The sequence below is a fragment of the Acinonyx jubatus genome, chromosome C1, assembly GCF_027475565.1.
Source record: "Acinonyx jubatus isolate Ajub_Pintada_27869175 chromosome C1, VMU_Ajub_asm_v1.0, whole genome shotgun sequence".
In the NCBI taxonomy this organism is placed as follows: Eukaryota; Metazoa; Chordata; class Mammalia; order Carnivora; family Felidae; genus Acinonyx; species Acinonyx jubatus.
The window spans coordinates 24,669,742-24,692,632 of NC_069381.1; the positions used below are offsets into that span (position 1 = coordinate 24,669,742).

Here is a 22,891-nt window from a genome sequence, read left to right on the forward strand (position 1 = left end):
CTAAGAAAGACTGGTGAGGCTTCCTGAGGGCCAAGGTTGCTCTTCATTCCGTTCTGTTCTGTCTGCAATGCTCCGTGCCCACGAGAGGGTCTAAGACACATTCCCTGGGTCCTCCGACTGGCAGTGAGCGTCCGTGAACAAGAACCCACCTGGAGGGGCCCGTCTTGTTGCAGAGCGCTGCACAGGTCACTAAGTCGCTTCAGCAACAAGGTCAAGGGGACAGACTGCGGCGTCAGAGACTGCTTTTCGAGTGCCGACTTGGCCTCTTCCGTGTGACCTCGCTGCTCCGAGTCTTGGTTTCCTTACCTTAAAATAGGAGGACAATAGTTCCGACTGCCCCAGATGCTCTGGGAGGACTGAGCGAGGTCGTGGCTATTGCAGCCTGTGCACAGTACCTGGCCTGACACCGGTGCTCCAGGCAGGGGAGTGGTTCCCTTGTCCAATCAGTTTCCGGAGGAGGAAACCAAGCCTAAAGATGTGGTCTTCTCTCAGGCCATTCTTCTCAACCATACCACGTGGTCTCCTGGCTGTTTCACAAATATTTCCCCCAGTTTGTTAGATGATGATCAAAGAAAGGAAAAATACTTTCACAGGACATTTAAACAGCTCAGGGAACGAAAAGATCAGAGCAAATGAGTCGTGTTGGCACCTGAAATGACTGTACAGGTGGGGATGTGGTGAAGTGGAGGGAGGAGCTGGCTCAGGAAGCAGGATTTAGTATGCCTGTGACCACTCTGGATCTCTCCGGAACAAGAAAGCCTGAAGAATGGCGGTGTTTCCAGCACAGCTTCCTCTGATTTGGGGAACAGCAGTCACTTCTCAGAAACCTCACTAGTAAGGATGTGTGGGCTGGTTAAGCTTCTGAGTCTTGATTTGGCTCCGGTCACAATCTTGCAGTTCGTGAGTTCAAGCCCTGTGTTGGACTCTGTGCTGACACCACAGTGTAGCCTGCTTGGGATCCTTTCTCTCTGCCCCTCCCAGCTCATGCTCTTTCTCAAAAACAAATAAACTTGAAAGAAAGAAAGAAAGAAAGAAAGAAAGAAAGAAAGAAAGAAAGAAAGAAAGAAAGAAAGAAAGAAAAGAAAGAAAAGAAAAGAAAGAAGAAGAAGGAAAGAAAAGAAAGAAAGAAGAAAGAAAGAAAAGAAAGAAGAAGGAAGGAAGGAAGGAAGGAAGGAAGGAAGGAAGGAAGGAAGGAAGGAAAGAGAGAAAGAAAGAAAAGAGAGAAAGAAAGAAAAGAAAGGAAGAAAGAGAGAAAAAAGAGAGAGACAAAAAGAAAGAAAGAAGAAAGAAAAAGAAAGAAGAAAGAAAAGAAACCTCACTGGCAAAGGCAGCCCTTCCAAAGAGCATGAAAGCTTCATTTTGGCACTTTTGCTGAGGAAGAAATGGATTTACAAAGAAGCAACCAGGAGTGTTAAAGAGGCAGCCGAAGAGGCAGCCAAAAATCTGGCTAGGAATGAGAAGCACTGGCTTTCTAGGCTGTGGACAACTGTCCACTCAACAATTATCTAGCCCGGCATGAAGCAGATATTTTTGTATCTATTCAGATCCACTAACATTTATCAAGAGTGTGCTGTGTGCCAGCCACCAAGCACAAACTTCTTTTTATAAACTTCACTGAATGCCAACAAGTCTGAGAAGGTGGCATCACGCCTCTCTTTTTTCAGACAAGGAAACAGGAGCAGAGTAAATGATTGGCCGGGATTCACTGCACATCCTCTGAGCTCCAGGCACAGCGCCGTCCCCACTAAGCCAAGCTGCCCTGTCCTCCGGTGCAAGAAAAGCCTGCATCTGAACTGAGGCTCAAGAGCGTGCGGCTCATCCTAAGAGCACACACTTGGACCTCCCTGTTTCGTGACTTCTAGTGACAAGAAGGTGCTTCCAAGCCAGATTCAGAATTCAATGCCATCTTTCTAGCCCAGATCCTCTCAAAAAATGCCACAACATGGGATACAAATTTTTAACATACTTTATTGATTTAGTGGCCAAACAAGGCAGCATTTGGTCAGTTAAGAAAGGCACCTCATTGAAAATAATACATCACAGTGCTGACGAGTGATCCCAGTCACAGGATTTGAGGATGGTAAGGACAGTCTTTGGATGATGTTGCTTAGGACACTTGTTTATTTATTAACAAGAGTCCCTTCACACGTTGTGGATGGAAGATGGCAAGAGTGTAGGGATGCTGGGTGGCTGCTGAGAGCTGACCCGTGAGAATGGGTGGCCTGGTAAACAGTGGTGCACTCTTAAGGAGGGAGACCAGCCCTGCCTTCCCCACAACTGCAGTAAACTTGATTGGCTGAGCACACCGCCTCCATGAACCCCATACCCGCCCCCCCCCCATCTCTTTCCCATGTGGAGATGATCTTTTGATCTCATGGTGCAGGGAACCAGGGTCAGGGTCAATAGTCAAACCCTGTCTGTTCCAAGCTTTAGGAGAGACAGAACAGTTTGATTTCCTGCACTCTTAGGCTGGCAGCCCATGAGGTTCTGAGATAAAAGTTGAGGTCTTAGGGCATTGGCTTTAAAAAATATTGTCACAAATCCACAGTAAATCAAACTTCAATTTCTTAGAAACAATACTGCACTTCCCTATTTCTACTTATACACTCTAATCAGTTTAATTTCCCCCTTCCTCTGTACTCTTCCAGACTCCTCTATTATGTGTCAAGGAGACGGCCTCACTACCACATTGCTGCTCTTTGTTACTCCTTTTGGGCCCTCACCACTCTTCCCTCTCCATCCTCACCCTGACCACCCCTCCCCTCCGCCCAGCACCTAAGAGCAGGGATCACGCCGCGGGGTGATGAGCAGTGGTGCAGTCTCGCCTGGCCTTCTGTTACTAGGCTGAAACAGAGAGGAAACAAGAGAGAACAAAATGGGTTTTTAAAAACCAAGTAAATATCAGGGAAGGCTGGCATGCATGCCCCAGCAACCAAATGCATCAAACACTGGACATTTCTCTGTCAGGAGAAAGCTCTCATGCCTGCCGAGGTTAAGGCTCTGTAATTAAAGGAAGCAAAACTCTAAATCCTAACCACCCCCAAAAGGGCATATGTGTCCCACAGGATCTAGTTTCATCAGCAGCCCAAATATGCACATGTGAATGTATACGGATGGGTGACAAATATTTGAGCAAGGATCATGCACATCCAATTAGCAAACATTCAAAGACCTCAACTTTGAGGCCAAGTGCCTGCAACTGTCCCCAGTGAAAGGGGAGTCAACTCCAAGGCCTATGAGGCCACCCTCACCCAGAGGACTCCAGGCCCCTGCAGACACAGCTCATAGTTTTGGTTTCACTCCTCTTCCTTGAAGTCATATGCTTCCCAGAAATGCCCCGTGACAGACTAGGTTTCTGTTCTGAATGGGTGGGGTTAGGTGACAGCCAGGGAAACAAGGCAGAGCACAGCTAGCAGGCACTCACTTGAACCAGACAAAAGGGAAGCAAGATGGCCACATACCCATGCCCAGCTTCCAGATGGACAGGGGACAAGCCCTCTGGCAGTTCCACAGACAGCAGGAGACTCAGGTCAGATGGGGACGGGGACTCTAGAGCCCAATGCACCAAGTCGGCAGATTATGCTGGGGCAGGTGGCATTATATACTGGACCTGCCCTTGGTTTTCCAATGGCTTTTCCAGAGGCCACTGTTTGGTGGCCCCTAACAGTCTATGAATTCATCTGTCTGCCACAAATCAAACCAGAGCTCAAGAGGCACAGCATGGACCTCAGGAAATGCTTGATAGCTGAGAAGCTGAAGTTAGGAATACAAGTTGGTTACTGTCATAGGTGGTCTTATTTTTGGGTGATCTTTTCTTGGGGAGTTTGTGGCTACTACCATCATGAAGTCAGGGGTGAAGGATTAGATCTGGAGGGGAGAGAGTTTGAGTTTAAAAGGGACACATTTGATTTGGGTTTCATATCCTGGAGAGACTAGGTTTGAGTAAATTCTAATAAAAACGAGGCCAAGAATAGATCACCTCCAAATTACTGTTTTGTTCATACTTGGAAACCGAGGCGAACATTAAAAATGAAAACAAACAAACCTACCCTGGTCTCTCTTTGGGAAGTGAACTGGCTGTTCTCAGATGCCCAGCCTGGATGTTCAGAAGACAGTCTGAATTCAAAAGGACCATCTGCTTGGTTTCATTCTTTGGCAACAATTCACTTTTCAAACACAGGTCCCAAATGATCCCTACTTTACAGCACTGTGATGCAGATCACAAAAATATTCCGACTTGGCTTGGACCTTTCTATGGTGATATCCTTTCCCAGTAATTTCTGGAATCTGTAACGTAAATGCCTTTTGCCTCCCATTTAGGGACAAAATTAATGATCCACAGCCACACACTGACTCAGGTGGCTTTCCACTGTGGGGCTAGAAAGCAAGCGGAACTCTCCGCCAACAATCTGCCATCAGGAACTTTGGCCCTGCAGTACTTTACGTGATCCCAGACTTCCACTCAGTTACTGGAGATGGAATAAATACCATGAGGTTTTAGAACTGGGGTGCCTGGTAGAGACCCGACTTAAGTTACTTTGGTTAAAAAAAAAAAAAAAATCAAGAGTATGGCTAAAGAAGCAAACAGCTGATAAAGCAACTTTGTCTGTATCTTAGAAAGAAAGAAGAGTGTCCACATACTTAAAACCAACACACACACACACACACACACGACAGATGAGATGAGAGTTGCACACACACTAAAGATACATCAGGCAAGTGCTTTTTTAATCAATACATCAGATGGTATTCTTTCTGGCCTGAGGAAGCTTCCCTCTGCCTGCTCTGCAACCCCCACCACACCCTCAACAGGGATAGGAAGAAGACAGAAACTCCTTTTTTGGACCCAACGTTAGATAAACATAACCAAGTCTTTACATGTGGCTTTGGAGAAGGCCGCTAGGATGCTGGCGAACACGACATCGGGGGTCTGGGTGGCGTCGATGGTAGAGTGGATCCCTCGTTTACTGTAATACTCCACCAGTGGGGTGGTCTGAGTGTGGTAGGCCTCCAGGCGAATTTTCAAGGCCTTCTCATTATCATCTGATCGGCGGACCAAGGGTTCCCCAGTGATCTGAGAACAGGAAGAGGGCAATGAAAGTCTGGGACTGTTAGCAAGGTTTCCTTCTCTGATGCCGGATGCCGATTTGCGATGCTGTCTGATCCCCAAGTCCATCAGAGAGAAAGACAGACAATCTAGATTCCCCCCCACTAGAGAACTATAAAGAACTTTGCTACTCCTGGCAAGCCGGTCCCAGGAACAGACCAACCCGTCCAGAGAAGTTGGGGAGCCTGAGACAGCAAGCATGAGGAAAGGGGTTTGAGGGAGCAAGACGGGCAAGGCCTATCTCTCACAGCTTCTGCTTAGGCTGTTCACCCTCAAGAAAAATGCTTCCAGGATCAGAAGTGGAAAGTCAGAGGCCCCTCGGACCAGGAGAATACGCAATTGTAACTTCAGTCACCAAAGAGGTTGGTGTTTTTACTAGGGTGTCGGCTATCACCATTCTGAGAGTGGCAGGTGAAGTGAGAAAGAGCTCTGAATGGCAGAATTCCCAACCCTGTGAAATGTGACTAAGCTGACGTTATGGCTTTGAAACCTGTATGACCTGACAAACTTGTCTCAAGTGACAAAGGCAAACCCAGAAAATTCTTCCTACTGCATGTTCTAAAACAGACAAAATGGACTATCTATGGCAAATGTTACTGTGAACATATACGAGACCCTCCCTTTTACATCTTTAAGCAACTAAAGACTGTCATAAGAACTCAGCAACGTTAATCCAGCCAAAATAGTCTGATTCTGTAGGATACAGCAGAGTCACCAGAAGAAGACATTCTTCTGAAGTAGGACCAGTCAACACATTTCTCTTCAGTACTGTTCTCCCAGCTTGGCTCTACTTCTAGGCTTCCAAGCAGCCTTCTCCTGGTCGACTAATCAGTCGACCATTTAGGCCACCAAGATGCCAGAGAGGGGCTGCTCTGGACAAAAGACAGGTATAAACTGGGCACTGTGAAGTAGCCGGTGCTGGTATCTACCTCAAACAATAAACCACCTGGAGAGGCGCTGTCTAGATAGATGAGCCACAGCCCATGTGATTTACGTAGTAGTGATACTTTGCATGGTTAAGTTATTAATATTGGTAGGAATAAAGGGAAGATGGAAAGAACAAAGAACAACAACAGAAAGAAAGGAAGAGAGGGGAAGGAAAGAAAAGGCAATTTCCTGCCCTGAGTTTACATACATCATCTTTCATGGGTTCCTTTGGGGGGTTGAATTCCTCGTGGTAGGAACGGCCGCTCAGGGGGTGAATCAGCCTGAAAGACAGCAGATGAACATGAGTCAGGTTGCCTGAAAGTATCCCCGCACCCCAGAGGTCTCCAAGTTGACAAGCAGTGACAGAGAAGCCAGCTGTGAGGACTTGTGCCCAGCACAGAACCCAGCTGTAGGCATCGCTTGCTTGGGAAGGTAACGGGGCTTCCAGGAGAGCTTACACCGTAAGGAGTTACGTTTTCTACTCTGACCTAACATGGTCACTGAGTGTCTGGCTGCCAAGGATGGCCTAAGTGCCTAACTCATCAGAAACTCGGTGCTGGTCTCACACAGCCATTCATTCTATTCACCCAACAAACATTTATTTACTAAGTGCTTAGTTTGGTTTAGGCCTTACGCTGAATCCAGGGCTACAGAGCAGCGAGTCAAGATCCCTGACCACAAGCAGTGCTTACTTTAGTGGGAGAGACAATGGGGAAAAAAACTAAAGTACATACGATAATCCTTTAATCGAGATTTGTGCAAAGTGCTATGGGAGGACAGAGGACAGAGAACCTAACTGTATTTTCTATCGTAGTTGGTTATAAAAAGCAGGAAGGTGCAACAGGAACAACGTGTCCTGTAGGTGCAAACACCACTAGTTGGTGCAGCACACCTCCAGCATCGTGTAGATAAAAGGCAACCCAAGCATCAGAGCGCAGTATGAATACTGGCACCAGGAGACACACTGACGCGACCAGTCACGGGGTGCCCAAGAATAAGCATTTATTTGGCACTGAAAATCAAGCTGGTCACTCCATCTGTACCATGTTCCTGACCAGGAGTGGCTACGCCACAGGAGCCCAAGAACCTCAGAAGGGAAGAAGGCAGGCCAAACACTGCTTGGCAGCCAGCACCTATCTGGTTCCCCAATTTTGTGCCAACCAAGACTTCCTTATTTAACTGATGGCTGCTCTCCTTGTGAAGGTCTGCTAAACCAGAACTTCCCAACGTTTTTCACCTCTTGGCAAGTGCAGAACAAAATATACAGTACTTGGGTGCCTGCCCCTCCGGAAGAATCCAGGCCTGCCCAGCCACTCTGATGGCTGAGGGGATTGATATTTGATAGCTCACCACATCATCTGAGTTGGGAAGGTAAGTCTGAGTCAGACTATCAAAGCCTGGGCAGACACCTTTGTAAAACGTAATAGTGAATTTTAATGACAGCACACTTTTGAAGGGCCAAGTGGTCCATTTACAACATTGGTGGGGGCAAGGTGAGGCTGAGTGAAGAAGCTCTACTGAGTGCCCTGGATGTGCTATCATGTGACAGGAGGTCCGGCCCTCTTTCACTGGAGTCGCTGGAGAGGTTCCCTGCTGCTTCCACTGGGGAATGGCATCCATTGGGAGACCCAGGGAGAGGCCACTGGTATCAGCTACAGCTTTCCCTTTGGGAAGGGCTGCGGGCATGAGACGTGGACCGTGATTCTTCACCTTCTGGAAAGCACAAGGCACACAGCAGCCAGGCTGCAGCACACACGACTCTTTTCCTCCCCACGTGCCTACATCACTATGCTTACTTGGACTCCCCCAGCCCTCTAGTTACATACAACACTCTGCTCCTTCCCTACACATGGACTTCACTTTAAGGGGAATGCATGGCTTATTCCCCAGAAGGGAAACGAAAGAAAGTCCAAGTTCTGGAGGAGCCTGGGTGGCTCAGTCGATTGAGCATCCGACTTTGGCTCAGGTCATGATCTCACGGTCCATGAGTTCGAGCCCCGCGTTGGGCTCTGTGCTGACAGCTCGGAGCCTGGAGCCTGCTTCGGATTCTGTGTCTCCCTCTCTCTCTGACCCTCCCCTGTTCATGCTCTGTCTCTCTCTGTCTCAAAAATAAACATTAAAAAAAAAATTAAAAAAAAAAAAAAAAAAAAAAAAAAAGAAAGTCCAAGTTCTCAAAGTGGGGTTGGTCTCAGGACCAACCAAAACAGCTCTAAGAGCCACTGAGCCTGACCTAGAGGTGGGGGTGGCACTGTGGAGGGGATCAAGGCTGGGATTCTAGAGCCACTGCTGCCTTGAGTGTGACACTTCAGATGCCTGTTTTCTCATCCACAAAATGGGGATGGCTTGAGACATCAGGAGAGCCAACTGGTAGAATAATCAGGATACTAGAGAGCTAACACTGAATAAGTTAAAACCCAAATCCACCAACCATACATATTCAAGAAATAAAATAATGATTCATAAAATTGTCAGAAGTGAGGTCAGAGCTAATCAAAAAGATATTTACAGTGGGGTCCTTATGTCACATTTAAATAAGAGCTGTATTTAACAGACTAGATCCTCACTTTTTTTTCTCCCAACCATCAGTGCAGCAGACTAGGAGGCAGAAAGCAGGCTTTTAGTGCTAGTTCTGCCACTGATCCAGAGTGAACTTAAAGGAAACGCCTTTACATTCTGGCCTGGCCTGTCCCCTCCTCTGTGAGGGAGTGGGTCACATGACAACATTCACCCCCAAACTGAGAGACTGAGTCTTCTTCATCCTCTACAACAATCCTGTAGTTTGTTCAGAATCTCTGTTCCCCACCAGCCAACCCCAGTTGAAAGTTTCTGTAACTTCACGTGTGGATCAGAATCAGGCTCCTAGGTGGGTCTTGTCCATTTCTCCTTTCCCCCAATTTAGCCTGTATGCGAGGGCCAAACTAATGTTCTTACAATGCTGTTTCTGCCACACCTCACAGCTTAAGAACAACTCACGGGGGCGTCTGGGTTGCTCAGTTGGTTGGGCATCTGAATTTGGCTCAGGTCATCATCTCGTGGTTTGAGAGTTCGAGCCCTACACTGGGCTCATTGCTGTCAGCGCAGAGCCTGCTTCAGATCCTGTCTCCCTCTCTGCCTCTCTTCCACTTGCACTCGCTCTCTCTCAAACAAACAAAAACAAACACAACAACAAAAAAAAACCCAACCAACATCCCAAGACTCCTGATGCATCTACCTCTTCTTCACTTTGGCAAACCTTCCCCAGTCAAGCCCTATCCTGCCTTTCTTTTTTTTTTTTTAATTTTTTTTTTTTTAATGTGTATTTATTTTTGAGACAGGGAGAGACAGAGCATGAACAGGGGAGGGTCAGAGAGAGGGAGACACAGAATCTGAAACAGGCTCCAGGCTCTGAGCTGTCAGCACAGAGCCCGATGCGGGGCTTGAACTCACTGACCGCGAGATCATGACCTGAGCCGAAGTTGGACGCTTAACCGACTGAGCCACCCAGGCGCCCCTATCCTGCCTTTCTAATAGCGCTCACTCTACGACTCAGCCTGACAGATCATTCCTCCAACTTTGGACAGACATTCTGCCACTAGCCCCGTTCTCCCGCAACCTATACTCGTTCCTGCCTCTACTCCCTTCCCAGAAAGCCCCACTGAAATCCTCTACCCAGGAAGGTCAAGTTGACACTATGAAGCCCTTCCTCCCTGCTCCCAGGCTCGCTCCTTAGGACTACCCACTGTGCTAAACAGCTCGGGTTCCATGTATGGCTTATAGACTCTCTGAGGTCAGGGATGGGCATATTGTTCTTTTGTACCCTTGCCTGGTCCCCTGCCCCTGAGTCTAGTACTGTGTCGCACACAGAGCAGGCACTCAGGAAGCTGGGCCGATTGAAGCAAAGGACCCCAGGGTCAACTAACATCTGCTTTGTACATTAGGGCTCCCAGCCCTGGTAATGTGTCTTCCAATCAACCTTACCACTTGTAGGCCTGCATCAACTTTGTTTACTCTGTGCCAGTGGGGATGCAAAAACCCGAAAGTTCCTGCACTGAAGGCGCCTATGGAATAGCTAGAAACGTGAAACCTGGACATTTGGATAGAAAATTAATACAAGGTGGATCCCACCATATCTAATAAAGCCTCTCAGGAAAATACCTGTAACACTCACTCTGCTGTCTGTTTACATGTCTGCCTCTCTCCATGAAGATACAGACTGCAGACGCATGGAAAACATGTCCAACCTCATTAGGAAATCAAAGGCATAAAATTTACAAGAAAGCATTTTCCCTCGAATTAAACCCCAACATTTACATGTACTATGATGGTCACACCATCAATTTAATAGTAGACATCTAGAAAAACCACAACTGTACAACAATAAGGAGACAATTAAGTAAATGATGGCTCATCTACTGTGAAATACTGTGCAGCAATGAAAAATAATGGTTACGGATGTCTGGTTCAAGTTGGTAGGCTGACCATCTTCCTGAGACTCTGATAAAATGACAAGGGATATAAAAGCCATAGCCCACAATAAAGATGAGAATGGGAGGTCTATTAGTGGCTGAGAGCTTCCCACATATTTCTGGAAGGCGAGAAGCAGATGGCAGAGTGGACAGTGAAATAGGGTAGAGGAAACTGTAGCCTAAAGCAGTGGCGACCTTTCAGAGCAAATGTGTTCAGAAACAAAAACAGAAATATTTCTCTGTTCAATATTGAGAACGAGTACTTTAAAGATTTTATTTATTCTTTTTTTTTTCTTTTCAAGTAAACTCTGCACCCAATGTGGGGCTCGAACCGAGAACTGCATGCTCTCCTGACTGAGCCCGCCAGGTGCCCCAAGAAACAAGTACTTTAAAACAAAACATGTAACAAAGAAATAGTGCCTTTGGCTGAGACGGCTGTACCAGGAGCAAAATGTTCCTCCATTTCCTAAACTTTGCGTAGGTGGTCGTATTATTTTCATAATTAATACAAAGCCTACAGCTAGGTATGGCAACTTCCAATGGAAAGCAGATTTCAAAGAGCCCTGAAATGGAAGTAACCATGTAAGGAGTGTAGTATTTTGGAAGCACCTACTGTAAGCAAGGCTCTGAACTGTGCACCTCGTGGTATCCAAAATGCACCATGGTTCCTCGCAGCAGGTGGTATTAACCCCACTCTATGTAGGAGGAACCAGCCGTGGAGAGGCTAGGAAACTTGCCTAGGGCCGGAGTGAAAAGGTGACAGGACTGAGACACTGTCTGATTTCAAATACCTTGCTCTTCTTTCCACATATCCCCATCCCACGCCACCACATCAGTGGATGTCACCAAATAAGACCAATGCATGTTAAAATGGCATTAAGCTGCATGGCTGGGGTCCGGTAAGAGCAGCTCTGGTGGTCTGACGAAGCTCTGAGGAGGCAGGACCAGAAGGGACCTTCAGAGGACAAATACCTTCCTGTGATTCTTCGGATGAGCAGAGAGTCTGGGATGCTGAATTCAACCACCGAGTCAAGCTTCTCTTTCCTCTTCTCCATGAGGCTGTCAAGCTGTAAGAGAGTATGTGGCCCACCTAAGCTACCAGAGCTTGATTGGAGCCATTTCCCTCAAAGGAATTAACAGATAAAGGGCTAAGCCTTCATCTTCATGCAAGGGTGACACAAAATGCAAGGCACCCACCATTTCTGCCTGCCTCACAGTCCGAGGGAAGCCATCTAGAAGAAAACCATTTTTGCACTGAGGGGTCTCCAAATTCTTCTCAATGAGCTCCACTACCATTTCATCGCTCACCTGGAAGTCAAGAACAAGACAGCCATGGGTTGAAATCTGTTAATTACATGACATGAGCCCATCTCCAGGCCCACTAGTTTGTGTCTATACAACCTGATTACTAAACAGCATATTTTTGTGGCCCCAGAGAAGCAAAAACCTGAGCAAATGTGGAATGGCTCCATTTGGAAAATTCAGTTTCGTGATTTTTGTGGCTGCCATACACACATTCTCTTCCCTTGAGGTTTTCCTGTATAATCTGGGTGAAGAAGAGGATCCCACTCGCTGTCACCTGAACAGAAGCACTCCATGTGTTAGGCCCTGAGGCCCTCTCCAGACATTAATCAGAATCCTTTCCATCTGGGGCGCCTGGGTGGCTAAGTTGGATAAACGTCTGACTCTTGCCTTCGGCTCAGGCCATGAGCTCACAGTTCATGAGTTCGAGCCCTGCTGCGGGCTCTGAGCTGACAGCGCAGAGCCTGCTTGGGGTTCTCTCTCTGCCCCTCCCCCACTCACATATTTTCTCTCTCTCTCTCTCTCTCTCTCTCTCAAAATAAATAAACTTAAAAAAAAAAGAAAAAGAATCCTTTCCATCAGATAACAGCTCATCAGCAAGCAGTTGTCCTCAAAGCACAAAAAAGGTGAGGGCTTATGGCTGAGTGCTCACCCGAGGAGGGTGTTGACCAAAATGCAGAAAGGAACCAACCTTCCATTTCACGATTCTCATTAGGCTAACAGTTAAGTGGGCCAGGCCATCCTGGACATGAGGTAACAAAGAAGGTCACTGAACTGGCAAGACTGGGTCAGAACCAAGGAAGTGAGGCTCCAGCCCAACAGACTTGTAAGCCTCTCTAAAAGCCCCAATGAGGACCCCTCCCAGCTTTTGAAAACTGGTTTTCCTTCTGAGCTTTCATAGAAAGAGAAGTTCTCTATCAGTATGACAGTGAAGGCTGCCCATCTTGGTAGCTAATGCTCTTATCTCCCGGGACCAGCTGTGAACTTGGGGACAAAGTACAAGCTGTGTGACTAAGTAAAGGCTGGAGATAAGTAATCTCATGGCGATATCCCAATTTTTTCTCAGTACAAGATCTTCTGCCAAGACCCAAAGTCCAAAATATTCGGCTTTCTAGCTTAACTCAAGGTTTCACAAACACGAAGGGAAAGAGGCAGGTGGGCAGGCAGGGCACCACCGGATATGGCTACCGAATCTCAAAGCCTACCAGGAGGTATCTCAGGGATAAAGGCAAAACCCAGCGCCTTCCTTAACGAACATTCTAAGATATGAAAAGACCAGAGGGCCAAGTACGAAATGACTTAAAAAAAAAAATGTCTATTTATTTATTTGTTTTGATAGAGGGAGAGAGAGAGCACATGTGCAGGGGTGGTGGGGTGGTATATCTCAAGCAGGCTCCACGCTGTCAGCGAAGAGCCGGACGTGGGGGCTCGATCTCACAAACTGTGAGATTGTGACCTGAGCCAAAACCGAGTCAGACGCTTAACCAACGTCACTAGGTGCTCCACAAAATGACTTCTGAAGGTGATTCCCAGAGGCCAGGTCCCAGAATAACTCAGTTCCAACTAATCTATGGCACTAATCAAAGAAGATTTAGTAGATAATAGATTGTAATTGTCCAATTAGATCAACTGGACTAAAAACCTAAGAAAATGCTATTATATCCTCCAAGTAGGAAAAATTACTTCTGTTAATCGCCAAGCAACTCCTCTGTTAGAGACACAGGAACACAGAGCCGCAAAAATAGAGTTAAAACACTCTGTGGTTTCCCGTGTCCTCTCTTGGATACATGCTTGAGCTCTGGCCTAAGGATGGCAGTTTAATTTCTGGCTCTAAAACTTGGGGGTATTATAAAATGCATCAGCACAAAGGAACCTCAAGAATATGGTGAATAAAATGCATGCCACAAATTCAGAATGAACCAAGAAACTCGCTCCTCTAAACATTCATACAGTGTGCCGGTTTGTTAAAACACCCCACAGCACAGGGCTGTCCCACAGAACATTCTACAGTGATGGAAACACCTGTGCTGGCTAACAAACGTCTGAAGTGTGGAGAGTGAGACCGAGAAACTGAATTTTCAGGTAAATTAAGTCTAAATTAATCTCCACGGTCACATGTGGTCGGGGGCCACCAAATCAGGCAGTGCAGATCTTGACGCAGGAAGATCAACCTTCACTGGTACCACCAAACCTACCAGTTTCCCGGCATCCATAGTTGCCTTCAGCTTTTTTCCCAGTTCTGAGCCAGAAGCCACCATGGCCCTCAGCATGTCCCCAGTAGCCAAATGGCAGACACAGAAGTTTTCAGCCAATTTGGGTGCCTGTGGAGGGGAAGACAAAGACCAAGACAGGGTTAACACGGCAGGCCGTGGCATCGGACTGCCTGGGTGTGAACCTGGCCCTGTCACTCATTGGGTGTGTGAACCCCGGGAAATGCTGACTTCCTTACCTACAATGGGGATAAGAGCACCTTATATTATACGTAATATACGATTATAGGGTTATAAGAATTATATGACACAAGGCATGTAAAGCACTTAGAACTGCAACTAGCACACAAGAAGTGGATCATAAATATTAGCTACTACCACTAATTCCACTAGACACACACTACTGACACAAAGGCCTCAGTTCATAAATGGGAAGAATAAAAACAGCAGTACCAGTCCTTCAGACATGCGAAGTTTATTTTTACTTATTTTTTAAATTTCCTTTAATGTTTATTTATTAAACAAAAAATTTTTTTTAATGTTTTATTTTTGAGAGAGAGAGAGAGAGACACACACAGAGTGTAAGTGGGAGAGGGGCAGAGGGAGAGGGAGACCCAGAATGTGAAGCGGGCTCCAGGCTCTGAGCGATCAGCACGGGGCCTGACGCGGGGCTCAAACCCATGAACCATGAGATCATGACCTCAGCTGAAGTCAGATGCTTAACTGAGCGAGCCACCCAGGTGCCCCAATTTTCATTTTATTTTTCAAGGATTTTATTTTTAAGTAATCTCTACATCCAAGGTGGGCTTGAACCTACAAACGTGAGATCGAGAATTGCACGCTCTACCAATTGAGCCAGCCAGGCACCCCGGCTGCTGTGAAGTTTAAAGGAGTTCATGTATGTAAAGCACTCAGCACAATGCCTGGCATATAATGTGTTGAATGAGCATTTGCCAAAGGAATGAATGTGTGCGTGGCAAGTACTGTGGCCACGGGCCTGGGAGGCAGCTGGGGCAGGGTGGAGTGCAGGTCTCCCCCAGGCAGATCTGGCTTTTCTCCTTTCCTGTTACTAACCTCCCAGGGGCTCAGTTTCCTCATCTGTTTAAAATGAAGGCAAAAAGGCCCCATTTCAGAAAGTAGCTCTGAGGATCAGACAGGATGCATAAGAAGAGCATTTGGCAAACAGTACACACTTACATAGTAGTTTTAGGAGACAGTATAGCCTTTTGGTTAAGAGCTTGGGATTCAGGGGCGCCTGGGTGGCTCAGTCAGTCAAGCGTCCAACTTTGGCTCAGGTCATGATCTTGTGGTTCGCGGGTTCAAGCCCTGCATTAGCTCTGTGCTGACAGCTCAGAGCCTGGAGCCTGCTTCAGACTCTGTGTCTCCCTCTCCCTCTGCCCCTCCCCCGCTCACACGGTCTCTGTCTCTCAAAAACGAATAAACGTTAAAAACAAAAAGGCTTGGGATTCAGAGTCAACCTACCTGGGTTTCAGGCATGTAACTTGAGAAAAATGGTATTACCTTACTAAGTTTCAAATTTCCTCTAAGTTAAATGGAAACAGTAGTTGTACCTCCATCACTGGGTTGATGGGATCAAATGGCACATGCACATAGTAAGTACGCAACTAGCTGGTACTGTAACCCCTGCCCAGATTCCATGTTCGTTCATACAAAAAGAAAACACTGATGCCTCTTCCAAGAACCCCGCTGGCAGCCAGGAAAACAAGAGATACGGACCCTGTCCTCTATGAGCTCCTGGCTGGGTGGACAATACGTCAGAATAAAGACGAGAACCGGAAGCCACTCTGGACAGTCCAACGTTGGTTGTAGTGGCACCCCCCACCCCTGCAGAACTTACAAGGAATGGAATCAGTTCAAGAAGCTTGACACTTAGCTTTTTGGTTCAACTCTTTTATAAAATAAGTATGGCTGGATTCTTATTCAAACCAGTTCACTGGGAGTTTTCTTGTGATTCATGGGCTGATTCAGTTCAAGCAAAGAAACAACTTCATAGCACAATGGAGTCCAGCTGAAGAAGGCATTAAAAACTACCCTTCAGAAAACCAGTGAGGGTCAGGACCCTCTGGCAGTGGAAAACCTGGTCCTCCAGGCTGGCGTGGTGGCCGCAGACCCAGAGAACTGAGCTTTTCTGCCAATCTTTTCCGTGGTTGTTGAAATTAACTTGGGGGAACACTTTGGAGATCGGGCTTGTTCAAGGCGAAAGGCTGATGAAAACACCAGAGAAGAGCTGTAACCACAGAACCTGTTCTATTTTTAACCCCTCCCCCCCCCCAGACTTCGGGATTCTTTATGTGCTGTTCCAGAGGACTGGATCCTACAGCTGTGGCTGTGTGGGAGAACACTCCACGAGGGAAGACACAAGTGAGGCAGAAGAATAACTCCTTCATTCTCTGCTGGCTGCACGGGAGTCAGTGTGGTTGCAAAGAGCATGGACTGTGGAATCAGTCGGATTTACAAAGGGATCCTGGCTAAGGCACTTAACAGCTGTGTGACCTCGGGCCAGTTACTTAACTTCTCAGCATCGGTTTCCTCACCAGTCAAATGGGGATGTCTGCTGCATTGGGCAGTTGTGAGGATAAAATGAAAGAAGCACCGAAAACATCAGACACACAGTAGGCATTCAATAAATAAAGGACCTCTCTCCATAGTCGTTCTCTTTTGCATTACTCTTTACTTGCGAATGACAGAAGCAGCCTGATGAAATAACTGAATTATATGCCCCTCAACTTCAAGCTTATGCTTTAGAGTACTGCTTCCACTCCGAATCACCTGGGGGTGCTGCTAAAAGGCAGATTCTGATTATATAGGGTAGGACCTGAGCATCTGCATTTTTTTAAATGTTTATTTTTTGAGAGAGAAAGAGAGAGAGACAGAGCACAAGCGGGAGAGGGACAGAAAGAGAGAGGGAGACAGAATCTGAAGCAGGTTCGAGGCTCTCGGCTGTCAGCACATAGTCCGACGCAGGGCTTGAACTCACAAACTGCGAGATCATGACCTGAGCGAAAGTTGGAGGCTTAACCGACTGAGCCACCCAGGCACCCCGTGAGCATCTGCATTTTTTTTTAAATTTTTTTTAACGTTTATTTATTTTTGAGACAGAGAGAGACAGAGCATGAATGGGGGAGGGTCAGAGAGAGAGGGAGACACAGAATCCGAAACAGGCTCCAGGCTCTGAGCGGTCAGCACAGAGCCCGACGCGGGGCTCGAACTCACGGACCGCGAGATCATGACCTGAGCTGAAGTCAGACGCTTAACCGACTGAGCCACCCAGGTGCCCCGCATCTGCATTTTTAAGAAGCTTGCAGGCCTGGCTGTGCTGTTGGCCCCTGGACCACATTTGCTGCTGAAGCCCTGAGACACCTGTGTCTCACTGGCCATGGACCAAGAAATAGGCTCATCACCTCTGCGAGAACCCTGCTGGGGAGGGGGTAGGCTTCCACGGTGCATGGATAAGAAGGGCTAAAACCACTAGGGAGACAGCATGGTGGTTTAATGTTCTCTGTTTCCAGTGTATTATCACAGTCATCTGGGGCACACGCTAAAATTACCAAGGCAGGCCCACCCTTAAAGTTAAGGGCTGACTGGTTCTCAGGCACCACCCTGGGACTCCCATGCACCCTTTGAGAAGCCCTGGGGCAGTGGCACAAGATGGGGTTTTTGGTGGTACAGATCTGGGCTGGTAACTAGGATCTACAATCTCCTCATTGTATCCCCTTGAACAAGTTATACAGCCTTCTTAAGGCCTCAGTTTCTTCATCACTAGAGTGCAAATAATATCTACTTTCAGAGCTGTTATGGGGATTTAATAAAAATGATGTATACAAAAGCATTCAGCATAGTGCTTGATACTTAGTGAAATAAAGGGGAAACTATCAGTTGCTGAGATCTGACTTAATCTCAAACCCACATGTTTTCTCACCTTGAAATTATCTTTCTGCCTGCAGTCTTTCCCACTCCCAGGTCTAGTGCTCCTGAATAAGCAGTTGTAATCATCTCCTAAAATACTACTGGGCATGGCCCCCAGCCCCCCAACACACACACATTCAGATGCCTTCCATGTCTCCTCAGTGCCACAGCGGAAAAACTACAAATATTTTAACCTAGCACTCAGTGTCCTCCACAATAAACGTCCTAATCCTCCCAAGCTCTTCAAATTTACCTCTACAGTCCCCTGTCTGTATGTCCAGCACCACTGTAAACAGCGGCTCTATGTATGACACCCGAATACATAACACAAGCATCTCTGAGGACCTTGGCTCTTCTCTGTGCAGGAATGCCCTCTCTCTTTCCTCCAGTGGTCTAAGCTCTACCCTTCCCTGCAGGCAAATTCTGAGCATATTTCTGCCACCAAAAGTACTCCCAACTATCCCTTCTTCCTCTGATGAGGACTCATATCAACATTAGCTAACTCTGAGTGTTTGCAACATGCCAAGAGATTTTTCCATGCGTTGTTCTACTGTATTTAGTATGTGTAATACACAACAAGCCCATGAGGAAGAAACTATTTTTATCTGCATTGTATAAATGAAATTCAGAGGCTAAACTGCCCACCATCACAGAGCTAGTAACAGCAGAGCGGGCAAGCCCCAGCTCTTACCCATGACACTATGTGGCCTTATTAGAAAATAACAGTAACAACCCACAGAGCCTTAGTGGCTGTCCTGGGGGGAAAATGTGTGTGTGTGTGTCTGGAAGGGAGCACAAGGACTTCACCATTATGTTTCCTGATATGGATGTAGGCTACACAAATGTAATTGTGAAAATTCACACTGAAAATTCAGCAAGCTGCTCACTTATAGTATTTGTACCTTTCTCCATGTATATTATACTTCAATAAAAAGTTTTTTGAAAAGCATAGACACCTGTGTTTGAATCTCAGCTCTGCCTCTTAACTTACCATGTAACCTCAGGCCGGTGATTCTCTGAGACTATTTTCTCATCTATAAACTGGGGATAGTATTACCAACGTCACTAAGTGGGTAAGAGGAAGAATGGAATATTCTCAACAAATTATGGTTCTTGAACTACCCTAGCGTTTGTCAGGGTCACTCACCCGATACTTCCCACGTGGTACTTTGTACTAGTACGCATTGCTTGCATGCGTGTTTATCTCTGCCTCAACGCCTAGATTCACAGCAACAGTGAAAGATGGTGACTCTGCTCAAGAACCTGTCATGAGTTCAAATGCTGCCTTTGCTACTACCTGGGAGTAAGATACAGCTTATGGGCCTCAGTATATCAGTAAAAGGCATGGATAACAACAGGACCTATCTCCTAGGGTTGTAGGATTAAATCAGATAACACACGTAACTTCTTTGACTCGAGGCCTGTCAGAGAACTAGGCAAAGGGGGACTATTTTAGTATATTGTATCCTCTTGGGGCAAGGGCTGCTCTCTGCATCTCCAGCACCAAAACCATCAAACACCACATGCACAGGGTAGGAGAAAAATCGAACCCAGGGCAGGAGACAGCAACAGAAAGAGCAGGAGCTTTGGAGCCATTTGGACGCAGGACCTGCCAATTACTTCCTAGGTAAACTAGAGAACTGTCTCTTGGAACTTCAGGTTCTCTAACTGTAAAAAGGGAACAAGAGTGTGGGTCTTAGAGAGGTGTGTCACTGCACGGACACAGCTGACGGAGCCCGACCTGCACAATGGCAGCTGACTGCTTGCACGTGCCTGGCCATGAAGAACTGGTATAAGTTGGACACATGGAAAAAAACTGTGCACAGAGGCAGGCAGAGAAAACAGGAAACACACCCCGGTTATGAGATCTGGGAGCTGCTTTAAAATACTTTGTGAAGACGGGGCGCCTGGGTGGCTCAGTTAAGCATCCAACTTCGGCTCAGGTCATGATCTCACCGTTCGCAGGTTCGAGCAGCTCTGTGCTGGCAGCTCAGAGCCTGGAGCCTGCTTCGGATTCTGCGTCTCCCTCTCTCTCTGCCTCTCCCCCTCTTGTGCTCTTTGTCTCTCTCTCTCTCAAAAATAAATAAACACTAAAAAAACATTTTTTTTAATAATAAAATACTTTGTGCAGAGAAGTGGATGGAGAAGGAATGGCCACCAGCTGATGGTTGCTGGGGCTGGATAATGGATACATGGGGACCCACTATGCCACCCAGTCTTCTTTTGGGTATTCAAACTCTTCATTAAAAAAAAGTTAGGATGTATCTGTAGGCTAAATGCTGCTGCCACTTTGCACAACCTCTGATTTATGAACACTGTTGTTTTTTTCAACTCCAAAAGCTACCACCACCAGTATTCCTATATTTCCACCTATGAAAAGAATGATGTACAGACGTTAAAGAACTTGTGTTTCCTCAAGTCCCAAATACCTCTCCTCTGCTTCCACAAAGCCTTCTCTGACCAACGCCCCAACATACGCACACCCTTATAAATCAGCTCATAAGTATAAAATTCTTCAAAACTTCCTGAATACGTTACCCTTTACACTGAGATACATCCGAGTTGGGGGGAAGGGAAACGTGGCATTAAGACGAAGGAGGGGCACCTGGGTGGCTGAGTCGGTTAAGCGTCTGACTTCAGCTTAGGTCACGATGTCACAGTTTGTGAGTTCGAGCCCATGTCGGGCTCTGTGCTGACAGCTCAGAGCCTGGAGCCTGCTTCAGATTCTGTCTCCCTTGCTCTCCTTCCCTCTCAAAAATAAACATTAAAAAAAAAGATGAGGGAGTCAATAATTATTGAACACCTACGATGTGCCAGGTGATCATCTAGGCACTTGGGGGTGCTTTACACATGTATATTAATAATATGATCTTCCAATATCCTTGTCAACTTTTTGGTCTACGTGAGTAAGGACCCTATCAGTCTTGTTCACTGATCCACCTTCAATGTTTGGTGTTCACGAAATGTTTAAGTAAGATAGATATCGCCATTTTTCAGGTGAGAACATTTAGGCTCACAAGTTACAAAGCTTGCTAGACTATAAAACCCTCGTCTCAGCACTGGGATGGGTTGCTCATTACGCAACTACTGAAATTATTAACTTCCATATGAACTAAGAAAAAAGAATTGGTGATTTGAGCTACCCTGATATACTCAGTCACTCACAGCAAAAGTCTGCAGAGTCTGGACTTGCAGACTCAGAGTCTAGGCAGCAGTTTCCCTAATAATGAATGGTGGTGGCAACAGGAAAGAGGAGACTTCAAAGTTACTGAGGACAAGAGGATTAGGGAACAGTAGGTTCCAAGGATCAATCAGCCCCAGCTATAGAGAGAAAAGGAAAAGTGGTTGTTCTTGACCTAGTGCCCAGAGTCAAAATGCATTTATCAGGAATGGGCTGTATCTTCCAGACTTCCTTTCTCATCACCCACATTAATTTATGTCCTTCATCCATTTCCGACACCATCAAGTGCCAAATTATGTTCTGGGTGCCAGAGGGGTCCCAAGAATGAGTAAAACAAGATCTTTTCAAGTGCTAGGAAAAGTGGGCACAGAGCTGTCCCCAGAACACCATTCACTTAGGCGCTCAGACTTTCAGGAATTCCCTCTTTAGAATCTAAGAACAAGCAAGAACTTGTGGCCTGGGGGGCAATGCCAGGGACCTTGGGCAGGAAGGGGACATTGGTAATCCAACCTATGGGCTTCTTAAACGAGATCATAAATCCCAACCCTGATCTATGGATCCATTAGAGCCCAAATACCAAGTGAGGACCCACAGTCTGCTAAGGCAGCAGGTAACTTCAGACTCCAATCTATCCTAGAGCCCCATGGTGCCTGAAGTTCCAGACTGCAGGAAGTCAATTTTGCTATTTTCAGAAAGCGACCTGACCTCTCTGGGCTTGTTTTCTTACCTGTACATTGAAGTACCTTCTCCCATTCCCCCAACTTAACTGGCTCAGGCAGGTCATACCTCACTTCTCTCAGTGCTCCTAATCAGCACAGGCCAGCTCCCACTCTGCCCCACGTGCTGGAGATGCTCCTCCGCCTAGTCATTAATCATTACAAGCAAGGTTCCCCTACACGGGGTGCCTGGAACATAACCCTGGACAATCCACTCCCCACATCGCAGGGAATCTGGGGTCCCTGACTCCGCTCAGATGTAATCAAGATGCCTCAACTCAAGGCTCACCCTACCGCTCAAAGCCTCTCAGCTTCTAACCCTATAAAGGATCTAAATCAGTCCTTTGATCCCCCAACATGACACCTCAAGCCTAGGTGCCTCCAGAACTCTAATTCTAACTCAACATGACACCTCAAGCCTAGGTGCCTCCAGAACTCTAATTCTAACTCAGACATCCCCAACCTCCAATTGCACCCTCTCCCAAAGGCCTTACCAACACCCCCACCTCCTCCCCAGGCCTAAAGCCACGGTCCCGCTCCAGGGCGATCCGGACCTCGGCCGTCCTGACCTTGGAGTTCCACCGGCTCCATTGCCAAGCCCGGCCCTGCAGCTCACCTGGGTACCCTTGCCGGCTCCGGGCGGTCCCAGCAGCACGGCCCGTATGCCTTTAGGGCACTCTGGGGCCGGTTCGGCCGCGGGAACGTTGGGAGCCATGGCCGCCGAGCCTCTCACCGTTCAACCCGCCAGCACACACCTCGCAGGTCCAGCGCTTCCAGCCTAGCGCGCCGCGCACGCCACGCACGGTCCGCTCGCGCTAACACTGGTCCGTCTCCACGTCCGTCAAGTCGCTCCGCCCGCCCCGGAGCGCGACGGACACTTCAACTCACCAACCGCGTGGCGATACTGGGGAAGGCTGCTTTTGATTGGACAAAATCAGTGAGAGTAAGGAAGGGGCGGGCCATCTTGCACCGAGGGGGGTTGGGGCGCCCAGCGGGTGTGCGGAGTGGGCGGGAAAAAGTGAAACAAGACCAGAGGCCAGGCTGGAAGTTCCAGGTTGGCTTTGACAGTTAATGAT

At 47.2% G+C, this 22,891-nt stretch overlaps 1 protein-coding gene across 4 annotated transcripts; it reads right to left on the bottom strand.

The window, feature by feature from the left end:
* Positions 1-1,948: 1,948 nt before the first annotated feature.
* On the bottom strand, positions 1,949-22,607 carry AK2 (adenylate kinase 2). 4 transcript variants are annotated; one of them, XM_027059760.2, is made up of 7 exons: positions 22,432-22,602; positions 13,977-14,102; positions 11,677-11,787; positions 11,452-11,546; positions 6,243-6,315; positions 4,879-5,074; positions 1,949-2,844 (listed from the first exon to the last, which is right to left on the bottom strand). In XM_027059760.2, exons 1-7 carry the CDS (start codon positions 22,528-22,530, stop codon positions 2,840-2,842), a joined length of 705 nt encoding a protein of 234 aa, XP_026915561.1. In that variant the 5' UTR covers positions 22,531-22,602; the 3' UTR covers positions 1,949-2,839. The 4 variants fall into 4 exon arrangements, with proteins under 4 accessions (XP_026915561.1, XP_053066862.1, XP_026915559.1 ...); XM_053210887.1 differs by lacking the exon at positions 1,949-2,844 and adding an exon at positions 2,862-4,116 and having other exon boundaries at positions 22,432-22,606; XM_027059758.2 differs by lacking the exon at positions 1,949-2,844 and having other exon boundaries at positions 4,708-5,074; positions 22,432-22,604.
* Positions 22,608-22,891: the final 284 nt, after the last annotated feature.

Coding starts and splice junctions, on each gene's coding strand:
- AK2 (XM_053210887.1), bottom strand. CDS start 22,530: ATGGCTCCCAACGTTCCCGCGGCCGAACCGGCCCCAGAGTGCCCTAAA. Junction 5,075..6,242: donor AGGAACCCATGAAAGATGAT/GTATGTAAACTC, acceptor TCCTGTTCTCAG/ATCACTGGGGAACCCTTGGT. Junction 4,117..4,878: donor GGCCTTCTCCAAAGCCACAT/GTAAAGACTTGG, acceptor TTTTGAATTCAG/ACTGTCTTCTGAACATCCAG.